The 15,013-nt window shown below is 41.3% G+C and overlaps 1 protein-coding gene across 5 annotated transcripts in view; it reads left to right on the top strand.

Annotated features, from left to right (window-relative positions):
* TBCE (tubulin folding cofactor E) overlaps positions 1-15,013 on the top strand; it is a 124,053-nt gene that overhangs the window by 37,455 nt on the left and 71,585 nt on the right. For all 5 annotated transcript variants that reach the window (XM_067025681.1, XM_067025682.1, XM_059054620.2 and 2 more), the window contains one exon: positions 6,961-7,094. In XM_067025681.1, coding sequence (XP_066881782.1) covers positions 6,995-7,094 — 100 coding nt within the window. In that variant the 5' untranslated portion in view covers positions 6,961-6,994. The remainder of the gene's footprint in view (positions 1-6,960; positions 7,095-15,013) is intronic.

Here is a 15,013-nt window from a genome sequence, read left to right as displayed (position 1 = left end):
TATGTCTTCTCCTTTTAAAGAACTATTATTCAGCAAGTGGAGTCACTTAAAAAGTAAATGGGCTGTCTTCATTAATTAGTGAACGTGTATTGGCTTGGCCAGAAAGTTCGTTTGGTTTTTTCTGTATGATTGCTCTAGTAGCACTTAGTTGTCTTTAACTTCATTCAAAACAATTTTGTTAGATTGTATGACAGCTGTCATATCAATGTGCATTTAAAAAAAGACATAAATATTGGTGAATTTTTGTGTTTGTCCATTTTAATATTGAAGATGGAAGAAAAAAAGCAACATTTTCGGCATATTATGGTTTATTATTTCAAGATAAAAATGCAACTGAAACACACAAAAAGATTTGTGCAGTGTATGGAGAAGGTGCTGTGACTGATTGAACGTGTCAAAAGTGGTTTGCGAAGTTTTGTGCTGGAGATTTCTTGTTGAACGATGCTCCACGGTCAGGTAGACCAGTAGAAGTTGATAGTGATCAAATCGAGACATTAATTGAGAACAATCAACATTATACCATGCAGGAGATAGCTGACATACTCATATTAAACCAAATCAAGCATTGAAGATCATTTGCCACCAGCTTGCTTACATTAATCTCTTTGATGTTTGGGCTCCAAGTAAGTTAGGTGAAAAAAACCTTGACTGTATTTCTGCATGCGATTCTCTACTTAAATGTTACGAAAATGTTTGACTTTTAAAACAGATTATGACAGGTTATGAAAAGTGGATACTGTACATCAACATGGAATGGAAGAGATCATGGAGCAATCGAAATGAACCACCACCAACCACACCAAAGACTGGCCTTCATCCAAAGAAGATGACGTTGTGTATATGCTGGGATTGGAAGGGAGTCCTCTATTATGAGCTCCTTCCGGAAAAGCAAGCGATTAATTCCAACAAGTCCTGCTCCCAGTTAGACCAACTGGAAGCAACACTGGATGAAAACCATCTAGAATTAGTCAACAGAGAAGGCATAATCTTCCATCAGGATAACATAAGACTGCATGTTTCTTTGATGACCAGGCAAAAACTGTTTCAGCTTGGCTGGGAAGTTCTGATTCATCTGCCATATTCACCAGTCATTGTACCTTTGGATTTCCATTTATTTAGGTCTTTACAAAATTATGTTAATGGAAAAAATTTCAATTCCCTGGAAGACTGTAAAAGGCACCTGGAACAGTTCTTTTCTCAAAAAGATAAAAAGTTTTGGGAAGAAGGAATTATGAAGTTGCCTGAAAAATGGCAGAAGGTAGTGGAACAAAAAGGGTGAATACGTTGGGCTTCCCTGGTGGCGCAGTGGTTGAAAGTCCGCCTGCCGATGCAGGGGACATGGGTTCGTTCCCCGGTCTGGGAAGATCCCACATGCCGCGGAGCAGCTGGGCCCGTGAGCCACGGCCACTGAGCCTGCGTGTCCGGAGCCTGTGCTCCGCAACGGGAGAGGCCACAACAGTGAGAGGTCCGTGTACCGCCAAAAAAAAAAAAGTTGGGGGGGGGCGGGAATACGTTGTTCAGTAAAGTGCTTGGTGAAAATGAGAATTGTCTTTTATTTTTATTTAAAAACTGAAGACACTTTTTGGCCAACCCAATATATTTAAATAAAAGGTTTAACCAAGGCTCGGTTGGCACCTGGATGCACCTAACCAAGGAACAGTGACATGCCACTCATAACTAAGTGAGCATCTGACTTCAGGACAGTTTGACTAGACACTGAGAGGGAGGGCTTGGGTTGGGGGTAATCGAAGTGGCGGTGTTAGCAACAGACCATGGAGGTCCAGGGTGGACCAGTAACTGGCATCAAGTGGGTCTAACAACAGAATATAGGGACTTATTGGGTGACTGGCCAGAGGGAGAGAGAACCAAGGCATAGGTCACCAAGACAAGGATCCAGTTTCTGGACCCTCACAGAAGATCACAGTATCAAGAAACAATTATTAGAAGGCTTAAGAGACTAGACAGGATCATCAAAAATACATGATGCAGGGACTTCCCTGGCGGTCCAGTGGTTAGGACTCCATGCTTTCACTGCTGAGGGCCCAGGTTCAGTCCCTGTTCGGGGAACTAAAATCACAAGCCGTGCAGCAGAGCCAGAAAAACCCCAACAAAGCAAAAACATGATGCAGAGCCAATTAATTACTGACCTTAGATACCTTCTACCTAATGATCTCAGGTCCTGTGGGCACGACATAGAGATGGGAATGAAAAATAATTGTTACTGGACTTCCCTGGTGGCGCGGTGGTTAAGAATTCGCCTGCCAATTCAGGGGACATGGATTCGAGCCCTGGTCCGAGAAGATATCCCACATGCTGCGGAGCAACTAAGCCTGTGTGCCACAACTACTGAGGCTGTGCTCTAGAGCCTGCGAGCCACAACTACTGAAGCCCACACGCCCTAGAGCCTGTGCTGCACAAGAGAAGCTTCTGCAGTGAGAAGCACGAGCACTGCAATGAAGAGTAGACCCCGCTCGCCGCAACTAGAGAACGCCCGCGCACAGCAACGAAGACCCAAGACAGCCAAAGAAAATAAATTTATTTTTAAAAAGTAATTGTTACTAGAGATCAAATAGGATCGAGCAGGTAAAGGAACTTTATAATTCATGAATTACTTATGTATGTTAAAGGAAAATGAGGACGACTTCCTAATATCTTCTTTCCTCACTTCTGCCATTTATGCCACTTGGTTTCCTAATCACCAGTTGACCACTGACACGTTCTTCTTGCCAAGATATTCTCGCTGTGAGCCTGATCTGCAAGGTGGTCCCCTCAGGCCGAGCCCTGGCCCAGAGCTTCACACTGACTGTGGGGCCTGTTTGTGAGTTTCTGGGTTTGCATAACCCCCATGCACTCTGGTTCATAGAACCAAGATTCGGCTTACTATTGATACTTTAACTTCTTGTCGGAGTGGTGCTCTACAGTGATCTTACCAGTTTTTCTCCTCAGGGGCTAGAACTTCTCCTCTGACCACAGGCTTATGATTAGGGTCCTACCTACTGACCAGACCTCTTAGCTGCTGACTCCACTTGTGTCTAAGCTTACTAAAACATGGCTTCCTCACACCTGCCTCACCCTCCTGTTGACTTTATCATCAACTTGTCTGAATTGTTTTGACTTTTCCCACCAATTTGAGGTTCTGGGCTGATTTCCCTTTTGCTTTTCAACCCTACCAGGCAAGTTTAGATCTAGATGTTGACCCCTTCCTGACTGCCCTGTCCTCCCATGTTTATCTTTGTTTGTTTGTTTCCTTTTGTTGGTGGTGATAGTTTTGTCCTCCGGTATTTAAACCGTCAAAATTCAGCCCCTCCTCCCTTTTTATTGTGATATTCACCTTATTTTAGTGTTCTAGAACCAAACACACAATATCTCAGAGGTTTGCCTGTATTTATTTATTTTTTAAAGCAATATTTTAAAAAATATTTATTTGTTTGGCTGCATCAGGTCCTAGTTGCAGTGGGTCTTCATTGCAGGGCACGGGCTCTAGAGCACATGGGCTCTCTAGTTGTGGTGCGCAGGATCTAGAGTGCATGGGCTTAGTTGCCCTGTGGCATGTAGGATCTTAGTTCCCTGACCAGGGATCAAACCTGCGTCCCTTGCAATGGAAGGCAGATTCTTAACCACTGGACCACCAGGGAAGTCCCAATCAGTATTTTTTTAAATTGAAGCATAGCTAATTTACAATGTTGTGTTAATTTCTTCTGTACAGCAAAGTGATTCAGTTATACATATGTATACATTTTTTAAAATATTCTTTTCCATTATGGTTTATAATAGTATATTGAATATAGTTCTCTGTGCTATACAAGTAGGACCTTGTTGTTTATCCATCCTATATATAAAAGCTTACATCTGCTAAACCCAGCCTCCCACTCCATCCCTCCCTCAACCCCCTTCACCTTGGCAGCCACCAGTCTGTTCTCTGTGTCCCTGATTGTTTCATAGATAGGTTCATTTGTGTCATATTTTAGATTCCACATATATATGATATCATATGGTATTTATCTTTCTCTTTCTGACTTCAGTTAGTATGATAATCCCTAGTTGCATCCATGTTGCTGCAGATGATATTATTTCGTTCTTTTTTATGGCTCAGTAATATTCCATCGTATATATGTACCACATCTTCTTTATCCATTCCTCTGTTGATGGACATTTAGGTTGTTTCCATGTCTTGGCTATTGTAATTAGTGCTGCTATGAACGTAGGGGAGCATGTGTCTTTTTGAATTATAGTTTTGTCTGGATATATGCCCAGGAGTGGGATTGCTGGATCATATGATAATTCTATTTTTAGTTTTCTGAGGAACCTCCATACTGTTTTCCACAGTGGCTGTACCAACTTACATTCCCACCAACAGAGTAGGAGGGTTCCCTTTTCTCCACACCCTCTCCAGCATTTGTCATTTGTAGACTTTTTAATGATGGCCATTCTGACCTATGTGAAATAGTACATTGTAGGTTTGATTTACATTTCTCTAATAATTAGCACCTTTGAGCATCTTTTCATGTGCTTACTGGCCATCTGTATTTCTTCTTTGGAGAAATGTCTCTTTATGTCTTCTGCCCATTTTTTCAATTGGGTTGTTTTTTTGTTGAGTTGTAGGAGCTGTTTGTAAATTTTGGAAATTAAGCCCTTGTCACTCGCATCATTTGCAAGTATTTTCTCCCATTCTGTAGGTTGTCTTCATTTTGTTTATTTGCTGTGCAAAAACTTCTAAGTTTGATTAGGTCCCATTTGTTTATTTTTGCTTTTATTTCTATTGCACTGGGAGACTGACTTAAAACACTGATACAATTCATGTCAGATAGTGTTTTGCCTATGATCTCTTCTAGGAGTTTTATGGTGTCCTGTCTTAAGTCTTTAAGCCATTTTGAGTTTATTTTTGTGTATGGTGAGAGGGTGTGTTCTAACTTCATTGATTGATTACATGGGGCTGTCCAGCTTTCCCAATACCACTTGCTGAGTCAGAGGAGGAAAAGCCAGAAAGGATAAAAGAAAACCAGGTTGTCCTCTGACTCTTTCTTAGGGGTTTCATTCCCTTTCTCTTTTGAATATTATATTTCCCCAGGGTTCTGTCAGTGACTCTCTTTTTCTTTCCACCCTCTTTTCTTTGCACCTAATACACTTTCAGTCTCACCCACTGTCACGGTTATTAGTTATAAATTGTGCTGATGACTCCCAGAAACACATTTCTAGTGAAAACATGTCTTTTGAACTAGAGTCCTAAATCCATCATGACGTTCTATAGGCACCTCAAACAAACTCTCTTCCCTCCCAAGCCTAGACCTCCTCTTGTATTACTCATGTTGGTGTCTGGCACCACCATATATCCTAGACAAAATCTTGTCTTCCTAGTCTTCAATTTTACCATTTCTATCCATTTAATCTCCAGACCCCATTCTAGCTCTTAACTTTCTCTAAAGTCCATACCCTTCTCTCAGGTCTAACTGCCACTGGACTGTAAGCTTCTGAGGCAGGAATCACACATGTAGGGTTTACTGTGTGGGATGTGAGGTCCATGCATTAGCCAGCATGTGGTCAGTGCTTAGTATGTGTTGAATGAATGGATGGAGGCGAGTGCCTTGGCTCAAGCTGTCATTGTTTTCACCCGAATTACAGCACTATTTCCCTAACTGGCCACTCTGCTTTTAATCTCCTTTCAGTGTATTGTCTATACTGCCACTGGTGTGATACGTCTAAAATACAGAAAAATCTGTAAATAATTTAATGTGTATTTCTGTGAAATATAAAGTCTTATAAAAAGTCGTAACCACTATACCATTACCACAGCTAAAAATTTAACAATTATTCTTTCCCTTTTTTTCCCCAAATAAATGGATTTTGTCTTTGCCTTAAGGGAAACAATTATTCTTGAATATCATCAACTATCTAGTCAGAATTCAAATTTTCAGTTTTCTCATAATTTATTTTGACAGTTATTTACAGTTTTTAAGAATTTAGGTTCTAAATAAAGTCTGTACATTGCAGTTGGTGTACATTTCTCTTAAGTTTCTTTTAATCTCTTTGTTTTCCTTCCATCTCGCTCTTTTTCATCTGTTGAAGAAACCGACTTGTTGAAGTGGGAGTTGGACCCAGTGATCATTCCTAAATAGATGATACTTTTCTCTTAGGCTCCTTGTTTTTAGGGTTCTGAAATTTTCTTTTTCCTTCTTTTTTATTTTTTTGCTGTGCCATGCAGCTTGTGGAATCTTAGCTCCCCGGCCAGGGGTCAAACGTGCGCTCTTGGCAGTGGAAGTACAGAGTCCTAACCACTGGATTGCAAGGGAATTCCCTGAATTTTTCATTGTACGTGTTCCTTCCTGCATCTGTGGATTTGTGTTTCTCCTTCCTGGAGAGAGAACGATGCCCATGTTGCCTGTTTCCTTTCCCTTTTCTCTGTAACCTTTATCCCCCTCTCTTCTATTCTCCTTCCCTTCCCACCCTCTTCAGTAAATGATAGAATACACAGTCATGTGATGTGAGCTAACTGGAGTTAAGCAAGCTTTTTTTTTTTTTTTTTTTTTTTTTTTATGCTGTATGCAGGCCTCTCACTGTTGTGGCCTCTCCCATAGCGGAGCACAGGCTCCGGACGTGCAGGCTCAGCGGCCATGGCTCACGGGCCTAGCCTAGCTGCTCCATGGCATGTGGGATCTTCCCGGACCGGGGGCACGAACCCGTGTCCCCTACATCGGCAGGCAGACTCTCAACCACTGCGCCACCAGGAAAGCCCAAGCAAGCTTTTTTTTTAAAAAGGATTAAATTATCAAAATATAGTTAGAGAGTAAAGTAAAGTCAAATTCTGAGGGTCTGGTACCTAAACCTTTAGGTTCTTCCCTTCACCAAAACGTGAAGACTAAATTGGGTAGAAGTGTTGACCTCATGAATAGCTACGTAAAGTTAAAAAAATTTTTTTTTAAAGAGTTTTACTATGTCTTTGTCAATGTTGTGTTTTCTTCCTAGATCTCCTCATATTTTGGATTCTGGCAATGTTATAATGAATGACACTTTGACATCAGATGTCATTGGTCGGAGAGTCGAAGTTAATGGAGAACATGCAACAGTGCGTTTTTCTGGCGTTGTCCCTCCTATAGCAGGTAATTTATGATTTTTGTGTGTGTGTGTGTGTGTGTGTGTGTGTGTGTGTGTGTGTATTTATTTTGTAGTTGTTTCTGGGTAGGCTTCTCAGCAGTGCTTTATAACACCAGTTTTGAGGAAACTAACAACCAAGTTATATATATCTCTGATATACAGTTGTTTTATTTCTGTGACAATATCCTGTGATAGTCATGGCTTTATTTGATTACACACTTATCTAATTATTGTGTTGCTATTTTATATTAAGTCAACCTTAAAATATCTTCTGAGTAAACTTTAAACACTAATTAAAAATCTTGAATTCCCATTATCCTAAGCTCAAAAATGAAGTAATATTTGTGGAATTTCTCTTATTATTAATCCATGTGTATGTTGTAGTTTAAATTGACATAAATACAATTCTGTGTTACCGTTTTTAACTTAGGATTTGGTATATATTTATCTGTGTTTCTGTAGCATCATTTTACTTGTATTTCCCTTTTTATTGAGATATAATTGACATAATATTAGTTTCAGGTATACAACCTAATGATTCAGTGTTTGTATACATTGCAAAACAATCACCACAATAAGTCTGCTTCACATATATCACCACACATACTTATACATTTTTGAGAATTTTAAGATCTCTCCAGGACTTATTTATTTTATAGCTGGAAGTTTGTACCTTTTGACCCCTTTCACCCATTTTAGCCACCCCCCATCCTCCACCTCTGGCACCACCAATCTGATCTATTCTCTGTATCTTCTTTTCTTTCTTCCTCCCTCCCTCCTTTTCCTTCCTTCTTTTCCCCTTTCCTTCCCCTTCCCTTCCTTTCTTGTTTATTTTCTTTTTATTTATTTATTTATTTTGTGAATTTTGAGTATTTATTACTTCTGAATTTATATATATATATATTTAACATCTTTATGGCAATATAATTGCTTTACAATGGTGTGTTAGTTTCTGCTTTATGACAAAGTGAATCAGTTATACATATACATATATCCCCATATCTCCTCCCTCTTGTGTCTCCCTCCCTCCCACCCTCCCTATCCCACCCCTCTAGGTGGTCACAAAGCACCGAGCTGATCTCCCTGTGCTATGTGGCTGCTTCCCACTAGCTATCAATCTCACATGTGGTAGTGTATATATGTCCATGCCACTCTCTCACTTTGTCCCAGCTTACCCTTCGCACTCCCCGTGTCCTCAGGTCATTCTCTACATCTGCATCTTTATTCCTGTCCTGCCCCTTGGTTTTTCATAACCTTTTTTTTTTTTAGATTCCATATATATGTGTTAGCACACAGTATTTGTTTTTCTCTTTCTGCCTTACTTCACTCTGTATGACAGACTCTAGGTCCATCCACCTCACTACAAATAACTCAATTTCATTTCTTTTTATGGCTGAGTAATATTCCATTGTATATATGTGCCAAATCTTATTTATTCATTCACCTGTCAGTGGACACTTAGGTTGCTTCCATGTCCTGGCTCTTGTAAATAGAGCTGCAATGAACATTTTGGTACATGATTCTTTTTGAATTATGGTTTTCTCAGGGTATATGCCCAGTAGTGGGATTGCTGGGTCGTATGGTAGTTCTATTTGTAGTTTTTTAAGGAACCTCCATACTTTTCTCCGTAGTGGTTGTATCAATTTACTTTCCCACCAACAGTGTAAGAGGGTTCCCTTTTCTCCACACCCTCTCCAGCATTTATTGTTTGTAGATTTTTTCATGATGGCCATTCTGACTGGTGTGAGGTGATACCTCACTGTAGTTTTAATTTGCATTTCTCTAATAATTAGTGATGTTGAGCATTCTTTCATGTGTTTGTTGGCTATATGTATATCTTCTTTGGAGAAATGTCTGTTAAGGTCTTCTGCCCTTTTTTGGATTGGGTTGTTTGTTTTTCTGATATTGAGCTGCATGAGCTGCTTGTAAAGTTTGGAGATTAATCCTTTGTCAGTTGCTTCATTTGCAAATATTTTCTCCCATTCTGAGGGTTGTCTTTTCATCTTGTTTATGGTTTCCTTTGCTGTGCAAAAGCTTTTAAGTTTCATTAGCTCCTATTTGTTTATTTTTGTTTTTATTTCCATTTCTCTAGGAGGTGGGCCAAAAAGGATCTTGCTGTGATTTATGTCATAGAGTGTTCTGCCTATGTTTTCCTCTAAGAGTTTCATAGTGTCTGGCCTTACATTTAGTTCTTTAATCCATTTTGAGTTTATTTTTGTGTATGGTGTTAGGAAGTGTTCTAATTGCATTCTTTTATATGTTGCTGTCCAGTTTTCCCAGCACCACTTATTGAAGAGACTGTCTTTTCTCCATTGTATATTCTTGCCTCCTTTGTCAAAAATAAGGTGACCATATGTGCATGGGTTTATCTCTGGGCTTTCTATCCTGTTCTATTCTATCCTGTTCCATTGATAGCTACACAATCTTCTTGGTGGCTGCAGCAGCAGCCTTAGCATCTCATGGGTCTTGTTTTTGTATCCATTCAGCCAGTCTGTGTCTTTTGGTTGGAGCATTTAATCCATTTACATTTAAGGTAATTATCGATATGCATGTTCCTATTACCATTTTCTTAAGTATTTTGGGTTTGTTATTGTAGGTCTTTTCCTTCTCTTGTGTTTCCTGCGTAGAGAAGTTCCTTTAGCATTTGTTGTAAAGCTGGTTTGGTGGTGGTGAATTCTCTTAGCTTTTGTTTGTCTGTAAAGGTTTTAATTTCTCTGTGGAATCTGAATGAGATCCTTGCTGGGTAGAGTGATCTTGGTTGTAGGTTTTTTCCCTTTCATCACTTTAAATATGTTCTGCCACTCCCTTCTGGCTTGCAGAGTTTCTGCTGAAAGATTAACTGTTAACCTTATGTGGGGATTCCCTTGTATGTTATTTGTTGTTTGGTTGTTTGTCCCTTGCTGCTTTTTTTTTTTTTTTTTTTTTTTTTTTTTTTTTTTTTTGCGGTACGCGGGCCTCTCACTGTTGTGGCCTCTCCCGTTGCGGAGCACCGGCTCCGGACGCGCAGGCTCAGTGACCATGGGTCACAGGCCTAGCTGCTCCGCGGCATGTGGGATCTTCCCAAACCGGGGCACGAACCCATGTCCCCTGCATTGGCAGGCGGACTCTCAACCACTGTGCCACCAGGGAAGCCCCCCCTTGCTGCTTTTAATATTTTTTCTTTGTCTTTAATTTTTGATAGTTTGATTAATGTGTCTTGGCATGTTTCTCCTTAGATTTATCCTGTATGGGACTCTCTGCGCTTCTTGGACTTGATTAGCTATTTCCTTTCCCAAATTAGGAAAGTTTTCAACTATAATCTCCTCATATATTTTCTCAGTCCCTTTCTTTTTCCCTTCCTCTTCTGCAGCCCCTGTAATTTGAATGTTGGTGTGTTTAATGTTGTCCCAGAGGTCTCTGAGACTGTCCTCAATTCTTTTCATTCTTTTTTCTTTATTCTACTCTGCAATAGTTATTTCCACTATTTTATCTTCCAGGTCACTTATCCCTTCTTCTGCCTCAGTTATTCTGCTATTGATTCCTTCTAGAGAATTTTTAATTTCATTTATTGTGTTGTTCATCATTGTTTGTTTGCTCTTTAGTTCTTCTAGGTCATTGTTAAATGTTTCTTGCATTTTCTCTATTTCTAAGATTTTGGATCATCTTTACTATCATTATTCTGAATTCTTTTTCAGGTAGACTGCCTATTTCCTCTTCATTTGTTAGTTCTGGTGGGTTTTTACGTTGCTCTTTCATCTGCTGTGTTTTTCTGTCTTCTCATTTTGCTTAACTTACTGTGTTTGGGGTCTCCTTTTTGCAGGCTGCAGGTTCGTAGTTCCTGTTGTTTTTGGTATCTGGCCCCAGTGGCTAAGGTTGTTTCAGTGGGTTGTGTAGGCTTCCTGGTGGAGGGGACTCGTGCCTGTGTTCTGGTGGTTGAGGCTGGATCTTGTCTTTCTGGTGGGCAGGACCACATCCGGTGGTGTGTTTGGGGTTGTCTGTGACCTTATTATGATATTAGGCAGCCTCTCTGCTAATGGGTGGGGTTGTGTTCCTGTCTTGATAGTTGTTTGGCGTAGGGTGTCCAGCACTGTAGCTTGCTGGTTGTTGAGTGGAGCTGGGTCTCAGCATTGAGTTGGAGAGCTTTTGCCGTTTGATATTACATGGAGCTGGGAGGTCTCTGGTAGACCAGTGTCTTGAACTCAGCTCTCCCACCTCACAGTCACAGGCCTGAGACACGGCCAGAGCACCAAGACCCTGCCAGCCACATGGCTCAGAAGAAAAGGAAAAAAAAAAAAAAAAAAAAAAGGAAGGAAGGGAGGGGAGGGGAGGGGAGGAAAAAATAATAAAAGGAAAGAAAGGTATTAAAAAAATATTGAAAATTTAAAAACTAAAAAGTAATTTCAAAAAAAGAAGAAAGAGGGAGTAACGAAACCGAAAAGCAAATCCACCAGTGATAACAAGCACTAAAAATTATATTAAAAGAAAAACAAAAACGGACAGACAGAACGCTAGGACAAATGGTAAAAGCTAAGCTATACAGACAAAATCACACAAAGGAGCATGCGCATACATACTCACAAAAAGAGAAAAAGGAAGGGCTTCCCTGGTGGCGCAGTGGTTGAGAGTCTGCCTGCTGATGCAGGGGACGCGGGTTTGTGCCCCGGTCCAGGAAGATCCCACATGCCGCGGAGCGGCTGGGCCTGTGAGCCATGGCCACTGAGCCTGTGCGTCTGGAGCCTGTGCTCCGCAATGGGAGAGGTCACAACAGTGAGAGGCCCGCATACCACAAAAAAAAAAAAAAAGAGAGAAAAAGGAAAAAAATGTATATATCTATATGTTAAAAAGAAAGAAGAGAGCAACCAAATCAATAAATAAATCGAATGATAATAAGCTCTAAATACTAAACTAAGATAAACATAAAACCAGAAACGAATTATATGCAAAAAGCAAACCCCAAGTCTACAGTTGCTCCCAGAGTCCACTGCCTCAATTTTGGGATGATTCGTTGTCTGTTCAGGTATTCCACAGATTCAGGGTACATCAAGTTGATTGTGGAGATTTAATCTGCCGCTCCTGAGGCTGCTGGGAGAGATTTCCCTTTCTCTTCTCTGTTCTCACAGCTCCTGGGGTTCAGCTTTGGATTTGGACCTGCCTCTGCATGTAGGTCACCTGAGGGCATCTGTTCCATGCCCAGACAGGATGGCATTAAAGTAGCAGCTGATTAGGGGGCTCTGGCTCACTTAGACCGGGGGGAGGGAGGGGTACAGAATGTGGGGCGAGCCTGAGGCGGCAGAGGCCACCATAATGTTGCACCAGCCTGAGGTGTGCCGTGTGTTCTCCTGGGGACGTTGTCCCTGGATCACAGGACCTTGTCAGTGGCGGGCTGCACGTGCTCCTGGGAGAAGAGGTGTGGATAGTGACCTGTGCTTGCACACAGACTTCTTGGTGGCTGCAGCAGCAGCCTTAGCGTCTTATGCCCATCCCTGGTGTCTGCACTGATAGCCGCAGCTCGTGCCCGTCTCTGGAGGTCATTTAGGCAGTGCTCTGAATCCCCTCTCCTCACGCACCCTGAAACAATGTTCTCTTGCCTCTTAGGCAGGTCCAGACTTTTTCCTGGACTCCCTCCCAGCTAGCTGTGGAGCACTAGCCCCCTTCAGGCTGTGTTCATGCAGCCAACCCCAGTCCTCTCCCTGCAATTCGACCGAAGCCTGAGCCTCAGCCCCCAGCCCCCGCCCGCCCCAGTGGGTGATCATACAAGCCTCTCGGGCTGGTGAGTGCTGGTTGGCACCCATGTTCCATGTGGGAATCTCTCCTCTTTTCCCTCTGCACCCCTGTTGCTGTGCTGTCCTCCGTGGCTCCTATCTTCCCTCCCGCCACCCCCTGTCTTGCCAGTGAAGGGCCTTCCTAGTGTGTGGATACATTTCCTCCTTCACAGCTCCCTCCCAGAGGGGCAGGTCCCATCCCTATTCTTTTGTCTCTCTTTTTCCTTTTTTCTTTTGCTCTACCCAGGTACTTGGGGGAGTTTCTTGTCTTTTGGGAAGTCTGAGATTGTCTGCCAGCGTTCAGTAGGTGTTCTGTAGGAGAAGTTCCACATATAGATGTATTTCTGATGTATTTGTGGAGAGGAAGGTGATCTCCACGTCTCACTCCTCCTCCATCTTGAAGGTCTCTCCCCCTTTCCTTTCCTTTCCCTTCCTTTCCCTTCCTTTCTTCTTTCTTTTCTTTTTCTTTTCTTTTTGATTCTACATATAAGTGAGATCATACGGTATTTGTCTTTCTCTGTCTGACTTATTTCACTTAGCATCATAATGCTTTCAAGGTCTTTCCATGTTGTTGCAAATGGCAAGATTTCCTTTCCTTTCATGGCTGAATGATATTCCATTATCTATATGTACCACATCTTCTTCATCCATCAGTGGACACTTAGGTTGCTTCTGTGTCTTGGCTACTGTAAATAATGCTGCAGTAAATATGGGGGTGCAAATATCTTTTTGAGTTAGTGTTTTGTTTGCTTTGGATTAATACTGAGAAGTTTAATTCCAGGTTCTATGGTACTTCTGTTTTTAATTTTTTGTGGAACCTCCATTATGTTTTCCATAGTGGCTGCATCAATTTACACTCCCACCAGCAATGCACAAGGGTTCTCTTCTCTCTGTAGCCTAACCAACACTTGTTATCTCTTATCTTTTTGTTAATAGCATTTCTAACAGGTGTGAGGTGATATCTCCTGTGGTTCTGATTTGCATTTAACTGATAATTAGTAATCTTGAGCATCTTTTAATTTACCTGTTGGCCATCTGTATATCTTCTTTGGAAAAATGTCTGTTTAGCGCCTCTGCCCAATTTTAAATCAGATTTGTGGATTTTTTTGCTATTAAGTTGTATGAATTCTTTATATACTTTGGATGTTAACCCCTTATCAGATAAATGATTTGCAAATATTTTCACCCATTCAGTAGGTTGCTTTTTCATTTTGTTGATTTTACTTGTGTTTCTTAATGGTTACATTTAGTATAGTACATAGTTTATTTAATCACCCCCCATTTTTAGACATTAATTTCTAGTTTTTTACTTTTGTAAACAACAGTATAGTAGACTTACTTATATGTTTTTGTCAGTCAACAAATATTTAAGTATCTTCTGTGTATTAGGAACTGGCTTGAATCAATCCAGGGGTATTCAGTGAAAAACTTATATTGGAAGGTCTGAAAGTGTGGTCACTGACCAGTATCAACATCACTTGGGTACTTGTTAGCAGTGAAAATTCTGGAGCCTCACCCCAGAACTACTGAATCAGAAACTCTGGAGGTGAGGCCCAGCGGTGTGTGTTTTAAGAAGCTCTCCAGGGTACTTTACTAAGTTCACTAAGGTTTGAGTAACACTGAACTAGGTAGATATGGACTCTGCCTTTATGGACCTAAGGTTTACCAGGATATTTAGTATGGAGAGAGTTTCTTCCCTTATTTGACTTGGATTATTGGTAAATTGGAAGAGAAAGTAATATTTAATCTTTTTTTTTTTACATGTATAGTCTTTTTTTTTTTTTTTTTGTGGTACGCGGGCCTCCGGATGCACAGGCTCAGCGGCCATGGCTCACAGGCCCAGCCGCTCCGCGGCACATGGGATCTTCCCGGACTGGGCCACGAACCCGTGTCCCCTGCATCGGCAGACGGACTCTCAAACATTGCGCCACCAGGGAAGCCCTACATGTATAGTCTTTTGTTTTGAGTTTTATTTATTTATACAGCAGGTTATTACTAGTTATCCATTTTATAAACATCAGTGCATACGTGCCCATCCTGATCTCCCAGTTCATCGCAGCATCCCCCTACCCCTGCCGCTTCCTCCCCTTGGTGTCCATACGTTTGTCTCTATATCTGTGTCTCAGTTTCTGCCCTGCAAACTGGTTCATCTGTACCATTTTTCTAGGTTCCACATACATGCG

This window comes from Kogia breviceps, chromosome 2, assembly GCF_026419965.1.
Source record: "Kogia breviceps isolate mKogBre1 chromosome 2, mKogBre1 haplotype 1, whole genome shotgun sequence".
In the NCBI taxonomy this organism is placed as follows: domain Eukaryota; kingdom Metazoa; phylum Chordata; class Mammalia; order Artiodactyla; family Physeteridae; genus Kogia; species Kogia breviceps.
The sequence above is the reverse complement of the archived record's forward strand: the minus strand, read 5'-3'. Positions and strand labels throughout refer to the sequence as shown.